We start from the raw sequence: 16,138 nt of genomic DNA, 5'->3' as shown, positions 1-16,138 counted from the left end.
AAAGGGTAATTTTGTGTGTCCTCATTAGTGATGTACATCAATTTATCGGCCATTGTCTTATCCCTTTAGATCCCTGCGTTTCTCATAGTAACTTATTCAATAAGTATTGTTCTAAGGGGATAAGACAATGACTGATAAATTGATGTACTGTACATCCCCCAATGATTTTACACAAAATTATCCCCTCTTTATATGAATCAAAAAATCAAGATTCAATAAAAGTTCCCTAAAAATATTATGCTAACGAATAAGAAACCGGTACTAAAAATCTTTGGGGACTAGTGTAATAAACAGCTCAATGCCCCCTCCCTCCCTGTATATTATTACCCATGCATGGTAAACTACGGCAAATCCTAAAGGGGCCATCTTAGGGACATTCGTGTAATTTATGATGGAAAGTGTACAAAAATCTAAATTTAATTTTCTTTAGTAAATGGATATTTTTATGAATAACTATAATTACCTAAGCAACTTAATAGCTAGGTTAACGGCGGTGGAAAAAACTGTTCATTGCTGAGACATCCTCTCCAATTGTGGTATAAAAGTAGTTAGATAAAAAATATTAAATTTTAAAAAACTCAAATTGAAAATGGGAGGGGGAAGGTCAATTCCTCTCACTTCTTTAGTGCCCCTAGAGGTTACAGGGGTGTAGCTGCAAGTTTTTAAAACTTGTTGCTTCACCTTTTAAGCTCATATTTCTAAAGCATTTCATGATCAATAGCCCAAAACTATGCAAAGGCATTAAAGAATCAAACTTAAAAAAGCATACAAAGCAGTCAAATCTTTGGAGATCTTTAGCATGGACATAATTGACCAAGCTGAAGTATTCACTTATCTAGTAAATACTTTAGAACTCGATCTGTAGACTTCTGAATGCACATTTGTTTTTGTAAATTCCTCTTTTAAATTTCAAATAACATTATTGTTGAAATATTACTTTTTTTTTAATTTCACAATGTTTCTGAGTTTAAAAAGTATTTTAAACATGAGATTTCAAACTAAATTGAAATGGAAGCTAATTTATGTTGTCTTGATCTTAATTGATTTGCAAATAGCTTAAACACGTCCTAACATCCGTTGGATAAAAACCTAGGGATATTTTGATAAATCTTACAGTGTAGAAACTCATCAACCAATATTTTTAATCTCTAGAAGAGATAGTTTTGTTAGTTAATTAATTATAAGAATATATATTAAAGTTTGGGTTGGGCCGGATATCCGGCCATTTCCAATATACAGCCGGTTACCGGATGTTGAAACTATCTGGATACCGGTTATCCGGCTGATTTTTAATCTCGGATAACCGGTTACCTGGCCGGTTATCCGTTAATTTGCCGGATATCGAACGTTTGACAGATATCCGGCCGGATATTTGTAATTATAAATCAGCCGGATATACTATATCCGGCTCAACCCTAATTAATATATCGTCCATTATTTTAACCTTACAGATCCCACAGCACTACTCTTTAAAATCGAAGCTTTTCTATAATTAGGCCGGTCCGTCCTTGGTTAGCTCTTTCAAGTCCTTAAACAGTATCCTGTATAATTATATTAGTAGTTATGCAGCAAATTTACCTACAATTTCGTAATTATTCATACATTTATATTCTGCTTATTAGTTCTGACACTCTATATGTGTTAATGTTCGTTTGTCCTACCACTTCTATAAGGTGTTGTAATCGTTGTTTGTTTTAAAATGACTTATTTTTTAAGGAAAGAGAAGAAAAGATGAACAAAGAATCTGCCTCAAATTAATATGGAAGAATAGTTATTTATTGCATCGTATAATAGACAACTTTCCGCGGATATTAAAATGAAAAATTATAAGGTTAAAACCAGTTTTGTTAGGCCCAGGCTAAAAAATTGGTATTAAATATGTGATTTATATTTTAATATTTGCGGGAAATTGTATTTATTACGGTGCTATACATGATTTTTCAGTATGGATGAGAACCGGTTCTAATCAAGAGGATATTAATCGGTTTCGAAGCCATACTGAAATAGTTATTTCTCACATCGTATTATAAACAGCTTTCCGCGGATATAGAATGTACAATTATAAGATTAAAACCTTAATCTTATTATTGTACATTTTTATATTCGTAGAAAGCTGGATATAATACGATGCTAGACATAGTTTTTTCGTATGGATGAGAACCGGTTCCTATCCACCGGATTCGAATGAATACGAGAAAAAGGTTTTTAATCTTAAAATTTACACACATGTAGTTCACATATTGTTGGTTATATCTACTTTTGTAATTTTAAATGGTGCTTTTCCTTATATTGCCAAGCAAGCACATAAAACCTCCAACTTTTTTTTGTTGAAATATATTGGGAATATGAGAGGGGTAGTTTTTTCCTTTTTGTTTAACTTTTGTGAGGTGAGGTTTCTGTGCTCTGCAAGGGAAACTGCCTCTCAAACAAATAATTTTTTTGATTATTCTTATTAGACACACTTCACGAAAAAGAAATTTTTAAGTCCATTGAAGAATATTAAAATTGAAATATTTTAATACTTTGTAAGAGGCGTGCAGAAGGGGGTGTATCCACCCCAACCCCTAGCAATTAAGGGGGTTGATACGCCCCTCTAGGTGTTTACCCCCCCCCCCCCCTTGACAATGGGTGTCAAAATTTTCGTGACAAAACCCTCTGCACGCCACCGCTTTAAATTCATTGTTATCACTTTCATTGAATGATATTATGTATCTGGATTTTATATTTCTTTGTATAATTAAAAACCAGTAAAAAATTATATTAATAGTTGTAAATATTACATTAAAATTCATACAGAATGAATAATAAATATAAAAAATTTATCAATATTGATTATATTTTGTTTTAAAGTAACAGGATTTCTGTCTGTGTCTCAGTCTGTATCGAAGGATCTGTCTAACTGCAGAACCGATATTGTTTACATCTTAGCTCTTCGTAGGTCCAGAGAAAGTTTAAACTAGTAAAGCTGCGGCCGCTGAAATTTATATTTTGATATTTCTAATTTAAAATTTACATAAAGATAAACTTTTTCCAATACTTTTTTACCCTTCAATTTAACATTATTAATTCTTATTTGTTAGTAGTTGAAAAGATAATTAGTCAATAGAGTTGCCCTGACCATTGTGTAATGCATAGGATTACATAAATCCTTATAATAAAGTAACATGATGTTTGTCTGTCTGTGTGTTGTACCGGAGGATCTCGCTAACCGCTGAACCGATCGGGTTCTCCTTAACAGGGTATCTTCTCATAGGTCCCAGGAAGGTTTATAACTATTTTGGGGAAGGGTACCACCACCCGCCCAAGAGAAATCACAAAAAAATCTTATTTTTTACTTGGAGACTTGAAAGCAACATAGAAAAAAATTAGGTGCCACTAGAAGCCTCTAGGGGCGTAGACGCTAGTATTAAATAATGAGATTATAACTATACATTATTTAAAGAAGGAAACAAGCAAATAAACGTTGTAAAAAGTTTCAATAACCAACTCAAAGAAAAAGTTTGGGTACACATTTAAATTACCCCTCATCTATTATCTGGTTATTCTTCTACAGACCAAGATCATATGCAACCATGACCGTGACTCGACATGTAGCCAAACCGCTCATTGTCGGAAAGGTGATAGGTTTGATTCTCACTGCAGCATAACTAAAGATAGCTAAAATGGTTTCTACTGCTGCTATGTCATATTATATGGCCGAAAATAGACACATCTCATTACTATACAAACTAAGGACTACCAGACAAAGGTCGTGCAATCAAAAAGTTGGTTGTCTGATGGGTGTTAGTTAATCTAATACTTTGGGTGTTTGGACAGAAAAGGAGAGATTTGACTACCCTTAGTTTTCGTGAATATAAGTAACTAACAAATCAGCTATGTGACGTTATAAAAATTAGGGAGATGAGAGGAGAAGTGGGAAAGAAAACCCCTAAAAAAGTGATGGATAATACCTCATTTTTATGACGTCACATGGCTGATATTTGTGTTACTTTGTCCCCCTACCTCCAGTTATTATAGTAACCAAGTTTTCAGGTGATAGTGTTTATTGTTATAAATGGAAAAGTGTCGAAGGAGAAATGCATAAAATATCTTTATATTGCCAACTAATTAGTGGACAAAAGTTATTGGAATAATTGTATTTTTTTTCAACAGTTAGTTGAGCACATCTATACAAACATCATGAAAATTATTTATTAGAAAACAAGGTTCACTTCCTTATAATAAAGTAACAAAATGTCTGTTTGTCTGTACTGAAGTATCTCGCTAACCGCTGAACCGATGGGCTAAAATAAGAAATTGGGTTATTAAATTAAACTCCTTCGCCCCTAGATGCCTCTAGGGGCGAAGCCGCTAGTAAGTAGTAAAGTAAAGAATATTTACAATGTCAAGAAATATGCTAATCAATCAGAGGAATCGTCTGTAAACATTTCAGAAGCAAATATCATACATACCATTTATCTACAAATAAACAACTAAAAATTCTAATTTGATAGCTTAAGATTTATTTCAATCAATCAAATAAAATATAACACTACATATTCTTTCATCTAAAGACACAAAAGTCTCGTAAAAAGCCTTTTTCTTTACACAAAGAAAGAAATTCTAATCCTTTTAGATTTGGAAAAATTAAATTTTATATTTAACTATTTGAATGAATGACAGATGTAAATTTTTTGTAGAATATATCTGTTATATAATTTTGAGAACAAGTGGTTCTTAATCAGGGATGGAGGTGACAATGGCGGGATAATTTAGTTACACCCCACCCCCCCTCTCCAAAGAAAATCTAGTACTAGTATCAGAATTCCATACATTAGTGGAAAATTGTCAGACCTATCCCTGGACCCCTGCTGTTATTAGCAATCATATTACTCATATCAAATATTAAGTATAATTCCAATTTATGATTTATTGTAATGGCGCTATCACACAAAGATACAGAATACCCCCACCTACCCCCCTTCTCCCACTTTTTTTAAAATGAGAGGATGGGTTTCTAGTAATGTTTATTACTTTAAGTAAGGTTAGGTTAGGTTATATAAAATAATTAATTTCAATTAGTATCAAAATAAAGAAAACTGAGGGGTTGTGAGTGCTCCACTGGCCTCTTGTGGAAAAGCAACATTCTAAATTTATTGTCTTATACCAGAGAAAGTTTAAACTATTTTAGGGTGGGTTCTCAGAGAGAGAAAGAGAGGGGACAATGGGCTGTTTATTACACTAGTCCCCAAAGTTTTAAATGACATTTTATAATTAGTTTGCTTAAGAACGTTGGGGACAAATTGCAATGTCATAAGAGAAGCATCTCTATAGGCAATAAAGACCTTAAAATGTAATTATGTCATTAAACAGTATCCTATATTTAACAAGTTAACAATTTTTTTTTACAATTAGACTTCTACACTTATATTCGGCTTATTCTGTTTTGACACTCAACAAGTGTTCATGTTCGTTTTAATTACTGTTTCAGAGCTTCGCTTTTATGGTTGTTGTCATCCTTGTTATATCATTATTTAGCATCATGTGTTCTTGCAATTTTACGACAGAAGTAGAAATTATGTTATCCTTCTGAATGGTAATCTGTTTCTTTGTGTTGAAAGTGGTGCTATTATCTACTTAGCAGTGTTGGTTTTCAGAGACCATGGGATAAGACAATGGCCAATAGATTGATGTATATCCCCAATGAAAATACGCAAATTGCCCTTTCTGTAGATTACAATTAGTGGTTGAAACGTTTTGACTCTTAATTCATTGAACCAACCAATCAAAATTCAATTAAAGTCCCCAAAGTTGCTTCGCTTCCATGGATGCTGTCATATAGAGGGATATATTAATTGAGCATAAAAGAAAACTTTTGATAATATTTTAGTTTTATTCTAATCTAATTTAGGTATAGTATACTATAGTGTCGATGTAAATAATTCATTAGGTATTTAAAATTGCACACTGTGTGGGCTAGAATTGAATCAAGACAAAAGTAAGTGCCGAGCCCTGGGACCTGTGTATGGTGAAAATAGACATAAAACCATGATGATTCCAGGAAAAACCAAAATATTTCAGCGGGGGCTTTTTGAGAAAATTAGATTTGAAAATTTCAAGTTCAATTTTCACAACCTAGGAGTTGCCGCATAATCATGACAAGAAAAGCAAATATTATTTATTTTAAATTTTGAACAACTCTGCTTTTATAAAGTTCTTCATAAAACTACTCCTGAAGGGAGTTAATAAATGGCCATTTTTATCACTTGCTTTGCAAAGGTCACGAAAATCAAGCCTAAAATAAATCATATATATAGAGGTTTTAGAGGTTTTAAGAAGGACTTCATAAAAGCAAAGTTGTTCATTATTTAAAATAGATAATATTTGCTTTCCTTGTCATTATTTTGCGGCAGCTCCTAGGGGGTGAAAATTGAACTTGAAATTTTTAAATCTAATTTTCTCAAAAAGCCCCCGCTGAAATATTTTGGTTTTACCTGGAATCATGGTTTTATGTCTATTTTCACCATACATAGGTCCCAGGGCTCGGCACTTACTTTTGTCTTGATTCAATTCTAGCCCACAGTGAGCATATTATATAGGGGTAACAGTAACACAATCAATGTTAAAGTAAAAAAAAAACATTTACAATTTGAGTTAATGTTAGGTTTATCACATTTTCAACATCACAAAGACAGAATTTAATTCATAACATCTTAGGCGGGGGGGTCTTGGAAAAATAATTGGAGAGGCGTAAATAGCAGGGATCTAAAGGGATAAGACAGTGGCCGATCAATTGATTTACACCCCCAATGATGTTAATCAAAATTACCCATTTTGCAGATTAAAATTAGTGGTTGAAACGTTTGGACACTCAACCTAATGAGCCAACCAAACAAAATTCACTTTAGTCCCCAAAGTTGTTAAGCCAACAAATAAGAAAACGTTATTTTTGAATTTTGGGGTCTAGCGTAATAAACAGCCCAATGTCCCCTCCCTCCCTCCTGGCAATTGATGCACTCTCCGACTGTATTTTTCAAGAAACAACCTCTGTAAAATAATGAAAAGAATTTTGTGTCTAGATAAAAAATCAAAATTACATTTTATAATTTTATAAAAAAAAATATAAGAAGTTATATAAGGAAAACTGATAGATTAACGATTTGCGAAAGACATTTTTAGGCTTATACAGGGTGCGCCATATAAAACCGGACTTTTTCTAATTTGTGAACAAATGAACATAAAATCGTCAATTTTAAAGATTTTATTAAATTTTAAAAACTGGGAAGCTAACTAGGTATATGACTATTAGATCATTCAATAAAATCGCCTTCAGGATCAATCACCGCCTCTACCCGCCTCCTCAACCGCCGGCACGCCCAGGTCTAAATGTACCTGTCCAAGCTGGCGAAGTTCTCCTTGATAGTGGCAATAAGGGAGGTCTTTGTAGTATGGGCACGTCTATTGGTGCATGCTTCAAATTAGCTCCAGGCCCAAATGTCCATTAAATTAAGATCAGGCTGCTGGGAGGCCCCATTTCCTTAGAAAAATGAGTAACCGCAGGATCCAAATTCACCCAACTTTCAAGCTGCCCTTCAAGACGGCGGCTTTCATTTGGGCCACAGTTGAGCTAGAACGACGTTCAATACCTTTTTAGAAATGGCATGAAGATTCAGCCAGGGTTGTCAGCGCAATCCATAGTCTAAAATGAGTTTTTAAGTTCCATATGGGTATCTAACGTCGAGAATCAAGAAATTTTCACGATTTTTGACGTTTTTGACATCTTTAAATCTGCCACGTTTCACTTTGCCGGAGTACTACAGCCAAGCCATTTGAGATAGAGAGCTCTAGTGTTTTTTATTGTCTTACTTATGTATCTAACAGTATCCCCAGCAAGTCACATAACTCTACCTCATCTACAGATGGGCTAAGGTCCGATTTAGTGGGCCATAGTCGAGAATCTAGATTATACCACCAGCGCATTTCGAATCTACCTTGTTGAACATAAGAGCGGCCAGCTCGGAGTACGAGCCCATCTTAGTCCAAAGATTTTTTGTGCTAAAAAGTCATTACCTAAGGTTTTTATAGTGGGGTCAAACGTCCTGATTGGTCAAGTAGTTTTGACGCTATGGCCGTTTTAAAAAAGTCCGGTTTTATGTGGCGCACCCTGTACAAATATTATATATATATATACATTAAATAGGTAAAATAGAGCTTCAAGTGCTTGAGCAGATTTTTAAAAAAAATCTTTGAAAATATTTAGCAAATTTTTAAATTAAAATTGCGCATTTTGGAACATTTATATAACAAGAAATACCTATTTAGAAAGAATGTCACACTTATTTAAAACAATAAAGCATTTTTAGACATATTCTAACAAACATGCATTTTTGGGATATACATATAATTTATATATTAAAATACAACAAAAAAAAGAGAGAAAAAAAAAATTTTCAACCTCTAGTTGTATTTCTAATGAGTAGCGCGTCATTACTCTGATTAAAATCAAAATTATTTCTGTGCTGTTGTTGTGCGTGAAACTGGGCGGAGCCGCTGCCGCCGAAACTGCTATGTTCTTGGTTGCTGGAAAATTGGTTTGAGCTTATTTTCTGATCTGTGGACAATTTTGCTGCGCTGTTATGTGACCCGCTGGCATCATAAAATGTGGAGGAGGAGTTTTGATAGCCGGCGCCCCCTGGCTGTTGGTTTTGTGGGGGTGTTGAGGGGGAATTGGCTGCGCCCCCGCCAAACACCATGCTGATTATCCCCTCCTTGGCAATGTCGTACACACCTCCGCTTACAAAATACATTCTGAAAAAAAAATTAAATTTATTAAAATCATATGTAGGTATTAAATTTGAATTTTAAAAAGAAAAAAGTAAAGAAAATAACTTTTATATGAGGGTGGTCATTTTTCAAAATCCCCCATGGACCTATAAAAAGCTTTACTGCAAAGGAGAACTAAATCAGTTCAGCGGTTAGCTTTAAAATGCAAGGACATATATTTTTTAACTCTTATTTCATACATCTTAATTGGAACTGATGATCTATTTTTATAGAGAAACATATGTATTCAATCAATAATAAGTGTTTATACATATAATAATACTTTAAATAATGGGATAAATGTTTTTTTTTGTCAAACTTTGACTTAATAAATAAATTTTTATGCTATATTTGTTCAGTAAAATATTTAAAACTGCTGAAATATAGAAAAACAATCCCCATACCGTATAATGTGCCCGGAAGCTTAAGCACAAGCTGAAATCCTTTTTTCCTACAAACTTAAAGGATTAAAAAATGAAACGCACAGTACAAATGCTGCTTAGGGGTATTAAAGTTTTGTTTAAAAATGTTAGGAACTGTTTTGTTAAAACTAAAAAGATGCATTTTTAATTTTATAATAATAAAGTTGAATTTTCATAAATATGACAAATTTTTATGCAAGGATCTAAAGGGATAAGACAATGGCCGATAAATTGATGTACATCTCCAATGATGATACACAAAATCACCCATTCTGTAGATTACAATTAGTTGTTCAAACTTTGGGACACACAACTTAATGAACCAACCAAGCAAAATTCAATAAAGGGGTTTAGTCCCTTTCGTGGCAACGCCCCTTAAGGGGCGTTTCTTCGTATTTTCACAGTAGCTTTTTTCCCCTTTTAGCCCCTGCAGGGTCAATTGCCTTACCCTGCGGGGCAATCACCTAACCCAATATAACCTAAAATAACCTATCAAAAGTCATTAAGGTGCGTTACAACGAAAGGGACTATACTCCAATAAAGGTTTCCGAAGTTATCAAGCCAACGAATAAGAAAACATTAATATAAAACTTTGGGAACTAGTGTAATAAACAGCCCAATGTCCTCTTCCTCCCTGGTTTTATGCCAATCTTGAATCTTCCCCCAAAATTTAATCACTGCTCTGGTCTGTTTTCTATCTTTCTGTATGTTTGTCCCTAGTTCTGCATTTTACAACCCAAAACAGTTCTTTTTACACACATAAAATTCAAATTAAAACTTTTAGAAGATTTTACAGTACAAATTAATGAACGAAAGTACATTTGAAACATGAACAAAAATTTAAAACATAATTTTTCAGTGTAATAAAAAATTTAACCCAATTTACAAATAAGATAAGGTTTACTAATTATTTTCTATATAGATCGATGTTATAATCCTAGTTTAATTCTTACTATATCTACAAACTTGTAATATCGACCCAAGCCTCTAGGGGCCGGGGTAAACCTTAAAATTAAGTGGTGGAAAGTCAGTGCCTTATTCAAGGGGGATAGGGGTAGTTCACGATCCCGTCCTCCATAAAAAATAGCTGAAACCCATAACAATTATTCTATTCTTTGATATATTCTTATATTTTATTATTTTCTTAGATAAGCATTACCTAATCGGTTCAGTGGTAAACATGATCTTACGAGACAAACGGACAGACATCATCTACGTACTAACTTTGTTTTTTTTTAATGCTCTGTCATTGACTTGCAAACCGACACATTTGCGTAAAATTGTGTACTTCATATTTGGATCAAGTTTGGAACATGAAGTAACCCCTCTTACTTTTAAAAATAACTATTAAAGCTAATAACAGCCCAAACAGCCACCTTAAAAAATCGGCGTAGTAGGAACGAAAAGAATTGAAATAGCCAAGATAAAAAACGCCCAGAAAACGTGCAGAAATGACCGTTTTTTTCTAGTCGCGTATTTTAGACCTGATCCTTAATGATGTATTATGCAAAACTAAAATAGAAATTAGGTCACATATGGTGGTATGTATAATAAAGTATATTTTAATAGGAAAATAATTTTTTATATTGTCTGTACAGTTTTGCAAAAGTTTGGAGACTAGTGTAATAAACAGCCCAACGTCCCCTCCTCCCTGGTTTAACAATACTTTGACTGTTAACTTTTTTGCCTTGGTAAAGTGTCAAAAAAATTAGACGACCTAATTTTAGAATTTAAATAAGGTACAATTACACCCTAATATACGTAAAACACGTATTTTACCCCAAGACAAACACGTGAAATACGCTACCATTTAGCTTGGAGCATAAAAAATACGCACTCAGACATTTTTTTTGGATAAAATTGGTATTTTTCTGATGTTACATTTTGTAATCTTATCTTACAAAGAAAGGGTACACTATAATATAAAGTAGAGAGGTTTTTTTGTCTAAAGCTTAAGATTTCTATATCTACTGAAATGATTTGGTTCTCAATTCTAGGTAAGCTTCACATAGGTTCCGTGATAGTTTTCAAGTTGAGTCTTAGGATGGTTTTTCTAGCCCCTTTCTGAACTTTTGAATTCGGAAGCGCTAGTTTAAGAAATAGTAAAAATGTCGGGTATAGTCCCTTTCGTAACGTCGCTCCTTATGGGGCGATTCTTCGTATTTTTCACAGTAGCTTTTCTCCTATTTCTAGCCCCTGCGGGGGGGCTCTAACCCTGTGGGGCAATCACCTAACCCAATATAACCTAACCTAACCTAAAATAACCTATAAAAGCCATTTTAAAAATACGACGAATCGCCCCTTATGGGGCGGTGTTACGAAAGGGACTATTCCCAAAATGTCTTTCAATTATTTCTTCTTCAAAAGGTATTTTAGATTCATTAAAAAAATTTGAAAATAATATATGACTTAGAGACTTTAGAGTTGTTACATTCACATTTTTAAAAAATTATAATAGAAAAACGTTTTTAAAGTGGCAAATAAAATAGAACCATATTAAACAAAAATTTAAGTCCACAAAATGGTAATTTTAAAGATGGTGTTTAAAAACGTGAGGAAAGGGGAATAAAGAACATTCTGACCCACCCATCAGAGTTTCAAGGAGAATAAAAAACAAGAAAACTATTATCCAGAGGATAATGATGCACAATAATTGGTTTGTGTCGACTATATTGCATTTATAAAAAATGGCTGACATGTTATTGACATGACAATGTAAGGGCTAATTTGCCTGATTAATAGACCAACATTAATTGCAATTAATGCCAAAAGAATTTGCCGATAAATCAATGTACAGCTTCAATGATAATGCACATAATTACCTTCTCTGTAGATTAAAATTAATAGTTGAAACGATTGAACACTCAACTTCATGAACCAACCAAGCAAAATTCACTAAAGTCCCCAAAGTTGTTGAGCCAACGAATAAGAAAACATTATCAAACTATAGTATAATTCAGCATAAAGTTTGAGAGGGGTCATTAAAAATGATTGAACTAGTAGCTCAACCCTATATAAGGTCAGTACGAAATATGTAACTATTAAAAAAGTCTTTCATTCAAGGGAAGGGTTGTTAAAACTCATAATAATAAAATGTTATGTTTAACCCAGACGTTGAGATATGAAATTGGCCTTTTTTTGTATGGAGCGGGATAAATATACCTAATAGTAATTTCCATATAATTTTTCAAATTTGTCACGGACATATTAAAAAGTGGATGGTAAGCCTTCTTAATTATAATTTTAAGGGATGAGATGGGGGTGTTGACACCCTCCTCTATCACGCCCGTAGTTTTAAGGGACATATCTTAATTAAGGAATTTTAATCTTTTTTTCTAAGATAAATACATCTAGAATAATATTTTTAAAGATAATTTATTCTTTTTCCTTGTTCTAACTCTTTTTTTTATGATATCGTTTAAGAAGAATTAAATTTTTAGAAAATCCGTTAGTTTTCTCATAACTCCCCTAATAAAATTTTGTTCCGAAATAGCAAATCTTATCATAATTAGCTCTTAAACTTAAATCTATAAAGTAAGGTCACAAAAACTTATTTTCTATATGAGAGTAGTTTAAATAACGGTTTTAAACATTAGTAATATATAATTGTAAGGATTGGATTTTTAAAGTTTCAATTGAATTTAGACATGATCTAAAAGTTCATTACAATTATTTCATTAAAATCAATTTGTTTCATTGTTTTGACACATAACCCTTTAAAATTGCAAGTTGGTTGGAAATTATATTTTAAGTACATTTTTAGTAGCGAAGCTTCTCTATAATTTGAAATATCCGTCTGTATGTATGTCTGAAACGTTTTGGGGGAAACGTGATTTAGTCGGCTCCTATAAAAGATAGACAGCTGAAATTTTTAGTGATTAAATAAGTTATCATTCTTCATATTTTCACCAAGTTTCATTGAGATATGTCAATTAATTGCGATGCTAGATCGATTCCTAGATTTTTAAGTGTGATGATTTTCTCGATTCCTATTAAAGATAGAAGTCTAAATTTTCAAGGATCAAATAAATTTAAATTCTGCACAATTCTATAAAGTTTTGGTGAGATTTGCTTATTGGTTGGGATGCTAGATCGATTCCTAGTTTTTTAAGTGTTCAAGCTTTTTTTCAACTCCTAGTCCAGATAGAAAGCTGAAATTTTCAGGTATTGAATAAGTTTACATTTTATATAATTCCACAAAGTTTCATTAAGATTTACTTATTGGTTGTGGTGCTAGATCGATTCCTAGATTTCCACATTATAAATCATGAAAGGTTTCGTGATTTTAAATAAATTTTTATTTTGTGTTTAAATACTCTATAGTTGATTTTGGATGATCTTCCATGATTTTTGAGCTTCGCTACTTATGGATGTTGTCATCCTTGTTTTGTATAGTATTAGTCATCAGAGATATAGGGGACCATGGGGTATTTATTACACTAGTCCCCAAAGTTTAAAATAATTTTCCTATTCGCTGGCTTAACAACTTTGGGTTCATTAAGTTGAGTGTTCAAACGTTTAAACCAGTAATTGTAATCTAAAGAAGGGGTAATTTTGTGTATTGTCATTGGGGATGCACATCAAATCATAGGCCATTGTCTTATCCCTTTAGATCCCAGATTAGTCATAAACCAAGAAAAAAATAGGTGGTATAATAAAATTGGCTTTAAAAATCTTTCAATTAAGGAAAATTAGTATTTTAATGTCTAAAAATCATTTGTATCTGTTAAAATACGCCTAAATGTGAAAACAAAAACTATTTTAAACAAATGATATAAATAGTACAATTTTTTATTCAACACAATTTTTTCACACGTTTTATTTTGTTAATAGATTTTTTTTATTTATAGAACAGTATAACTATTAGGGATCTAAAGGGATAAGACAATGGCCGATAAATTGACGTACATCCCTAATGATGATACAAAAAAATTACGCCTTTAAAAATTTAATGGATCAACCAATCAAAATTCACTGAGGTTCCCAAAGTTGTTAAGACAACGAATAATATAACGTTATTAAAAAACTTTGGAGACTAGTGTAATAAACAGCCCGTTGTCCCATCTCTCTCTGTATAACTATACAGATGTTTTAGATTTTTAATGTAAATATTTATAATTATATTCATGAAATATAAACTAAAATGTATGCTGTTTAAATTTAATTAGGGTGCATTTTAAAAGGCTTTCCTAAGAAGGGGAGCTCACTCTAAAACAGCTGTTTTAGATATCTTTAGCGGCAATTATAAAATTATATAAACCCTAATTAAAACTGCTTTATATTATTCAGTTTTAGATTTAGACAGGAATAGGTATAACCAACAAGCAAAATAAATCTAATATAATATTTGGGGGGCAAATGGAGATGTCGTCAATTTTACGATGTGTTGCCCCCCAACGACAGCTGATAAACACGTATAGGTTTCGTGATGTTTTCCCGAATTAATTTCGTTATTGGTAGAAGCTGAGATTTAGATACTTTTTTATCTTTTGAAAATTTTAACTTTAACAAGAATGACAACAAGCAGAATATCAAGCTCTGGGATCAAAAGGGATAAGACAATGGCCAATAAATTGATGCACATCCACAATGATGTTACACAAATTACCCCTTCTGTAGATTAAAATTAGTAATTGAATCGTTTTAACACTAAACCTAATGCACTAACCAATCACAAATCAATAAGGTCCCAAAAGTTGTTAAGCCTACGAATAAGAAAACGTTATTAAAAAAAACTTTGAGGATTAGTGTAATATACAGCCCATTGTCCTCTTCTTTCTGATAGAATTGCTACACTTGTAAAATATTGTTAAGAAAAAAAAAGATATTATTTTGACTGCAGCTTCTCTTTAATTTGCAGATTTTAACATTTCTACTTATGAATGTTATCTTCAGTTTTTTGGAAAAGTATTAAAATGATAAATACCTGAATTATAGTTTTTGGTGTGGTGGTAAAAAAAAACAGTAAATAAATCTTCAATTAGTTTCTCTTCTGTGTCAACAACTTTGTTCTAATATATTGTTCTCTGTCAGACTTTCTGTGACGTTGGCTTTCTAGAATTATTATTCTTTGTTACTTTAGAATAATTTTCTAAGTTGGAAAAATGACATTTGTTTTTTTCTATGTCAATTTGTTTTTTTTTGTGATTTTTGATTAAATTTGATCAAAAATTTAGTTTCTTCAGTCAAAATTATTTAATTTAACAAATACAGTTAATTAATGTCTAATGATAACTAATTTAATGTTTTTAATTTTAACTAAATTTTAAAATTTATATGATTCTGGAATTGAGCCGCTGCCTGACACTTTGATTTAAATATAAAAATCAAAATGATTTTCTAGTGATTTAATTATTTTGTATTGGGTAATGAGCGGCTTCCAAAATCCGACTGAGTCAAATATTCTAAATATTTATGATTATATTCTCTACGGGACACCCTCTACCCCACCCCACCCCCTGGTGGCACCCTATACCCCACCCTCTTATACGACCCTCTGCCTCCCCCCCCCCGCCCCATACTTTATTTCCGATTCACCTTTTTAAAAAGAATTCCCTTCCCTTTTTGCTTGTGTGCGTCTCAGCCGGTATTTTGTACCCCATTTAGTTTACCCCCCCCCCTACCCCTTGAACGCTCTTTTGTAAAAGCTGCGTAAGAAATTCAGAATGACCAATACCAAATATAGTTTTATGAACGTTTTGAAATGCAGCTTCGGCGTGAAAGAATCCGTCAACTGGTTTTTGGAGAGATGTCGGGTTCGAGCTTTTTTATCGCGCGGATCTTTATACTGAAGATGTTACTTTAGACATTTTTTTCTACTTGGAATGAGAAATGCCTTGACTTTTAATCAGGTAGTCTTGCAAAGGTTAGTTTACTAAAATTTTACACAGATCTAAGAATTCAAAAATCTCGTT

At 32.5% G+C, this 16,138-nt stretch overlaps 2 protein-coding genes across 13 annotated transcripts in view; one reads left to right on the top strand and one right to left on the bottom strand.

Moving 5' to 3' along the window:
- LOC145331016 (COX assembly mitochondrial protein 2 homolog) overlaps positions 1–2,822 on the top strand; it is a 95,519-nt gene extending 92,697 nt beyond the window's left edge. The window contains exons 6-8 of one of the 12 annotated variants that reach the window (XR_013883620.1): positions 1,717–1,785; positions 1,945–2,001; positions 2,195–2,822. Coding sequence is in view for 2 of the 12 variants with exons in the window: in XM_080175609.1 (XP_080031735.1) it covers positions 1,717–1,758 (42 nt within the window). In the remaining 10 variants the exon portion in view is untranslated. Of the gene's footprint in view, positions 1–1,716; positions 2,022–2,134 lie in introns of all 12 variants that reach the window. The other 11 variants (XR_013883618.1, XR_013883617.1, XR_013883615.1 and 8 more) reach the window with 11 other exon arrangements.
- A 5,320-nt stretch (positions 2,823–8,142) lies between these two features.
- On the bottom strand, positions 8,143–15,616 carry LOC145331055 (uncharacterized). Its single transcript, XM_080175671.1, has 2 exons — positions 15,151–15,616; positions 8,143–8,787 (listed from the first exon to the last, which is right to left on the bottom strand). The coding sequence occupies exon 2, from the start codon at positions 8,784–8,786 to the stop codon at positions 8,430–8,432; it is 357 nt and encodes a 118-aa protein (XP_080031797.1). The 5' UTR covers position 8,787; positions 15,151–15,616; the 3' UTR covers positions 8,143–8,429.
- Between the last annotated feature and the right edge of the window lie 522 nt (positions 15,617–16,138).

Source organism: Acartia tonsa, chromosome 11 (genome assembly GCF_053477335.1).
Source record: "Acartia tonsa isolate MP-2025a chromosome 11, ASM5347733v1, whole genome shotgun sequence".
NCBI lineage: Eukaryota > Metazoa > Arthropoda > Copepoda > Calanoida > Acartiidae > Acartia > Acartia tonsa.
The sequence above is the reverse complement of the archived record's forward strand: the minus strand, read 5'-3'. Positions and strand labels throughout refer to the sequence as shown.

Coding starts and splice junctions, on each gene's coding strand:
- LOC145331055 (XM_080175671.1), bottom strand. CDS start 8,786: ATGTATTTTGTAAGCGGAGGTGTGTACGACATTGCCAAGGAGGGGATA.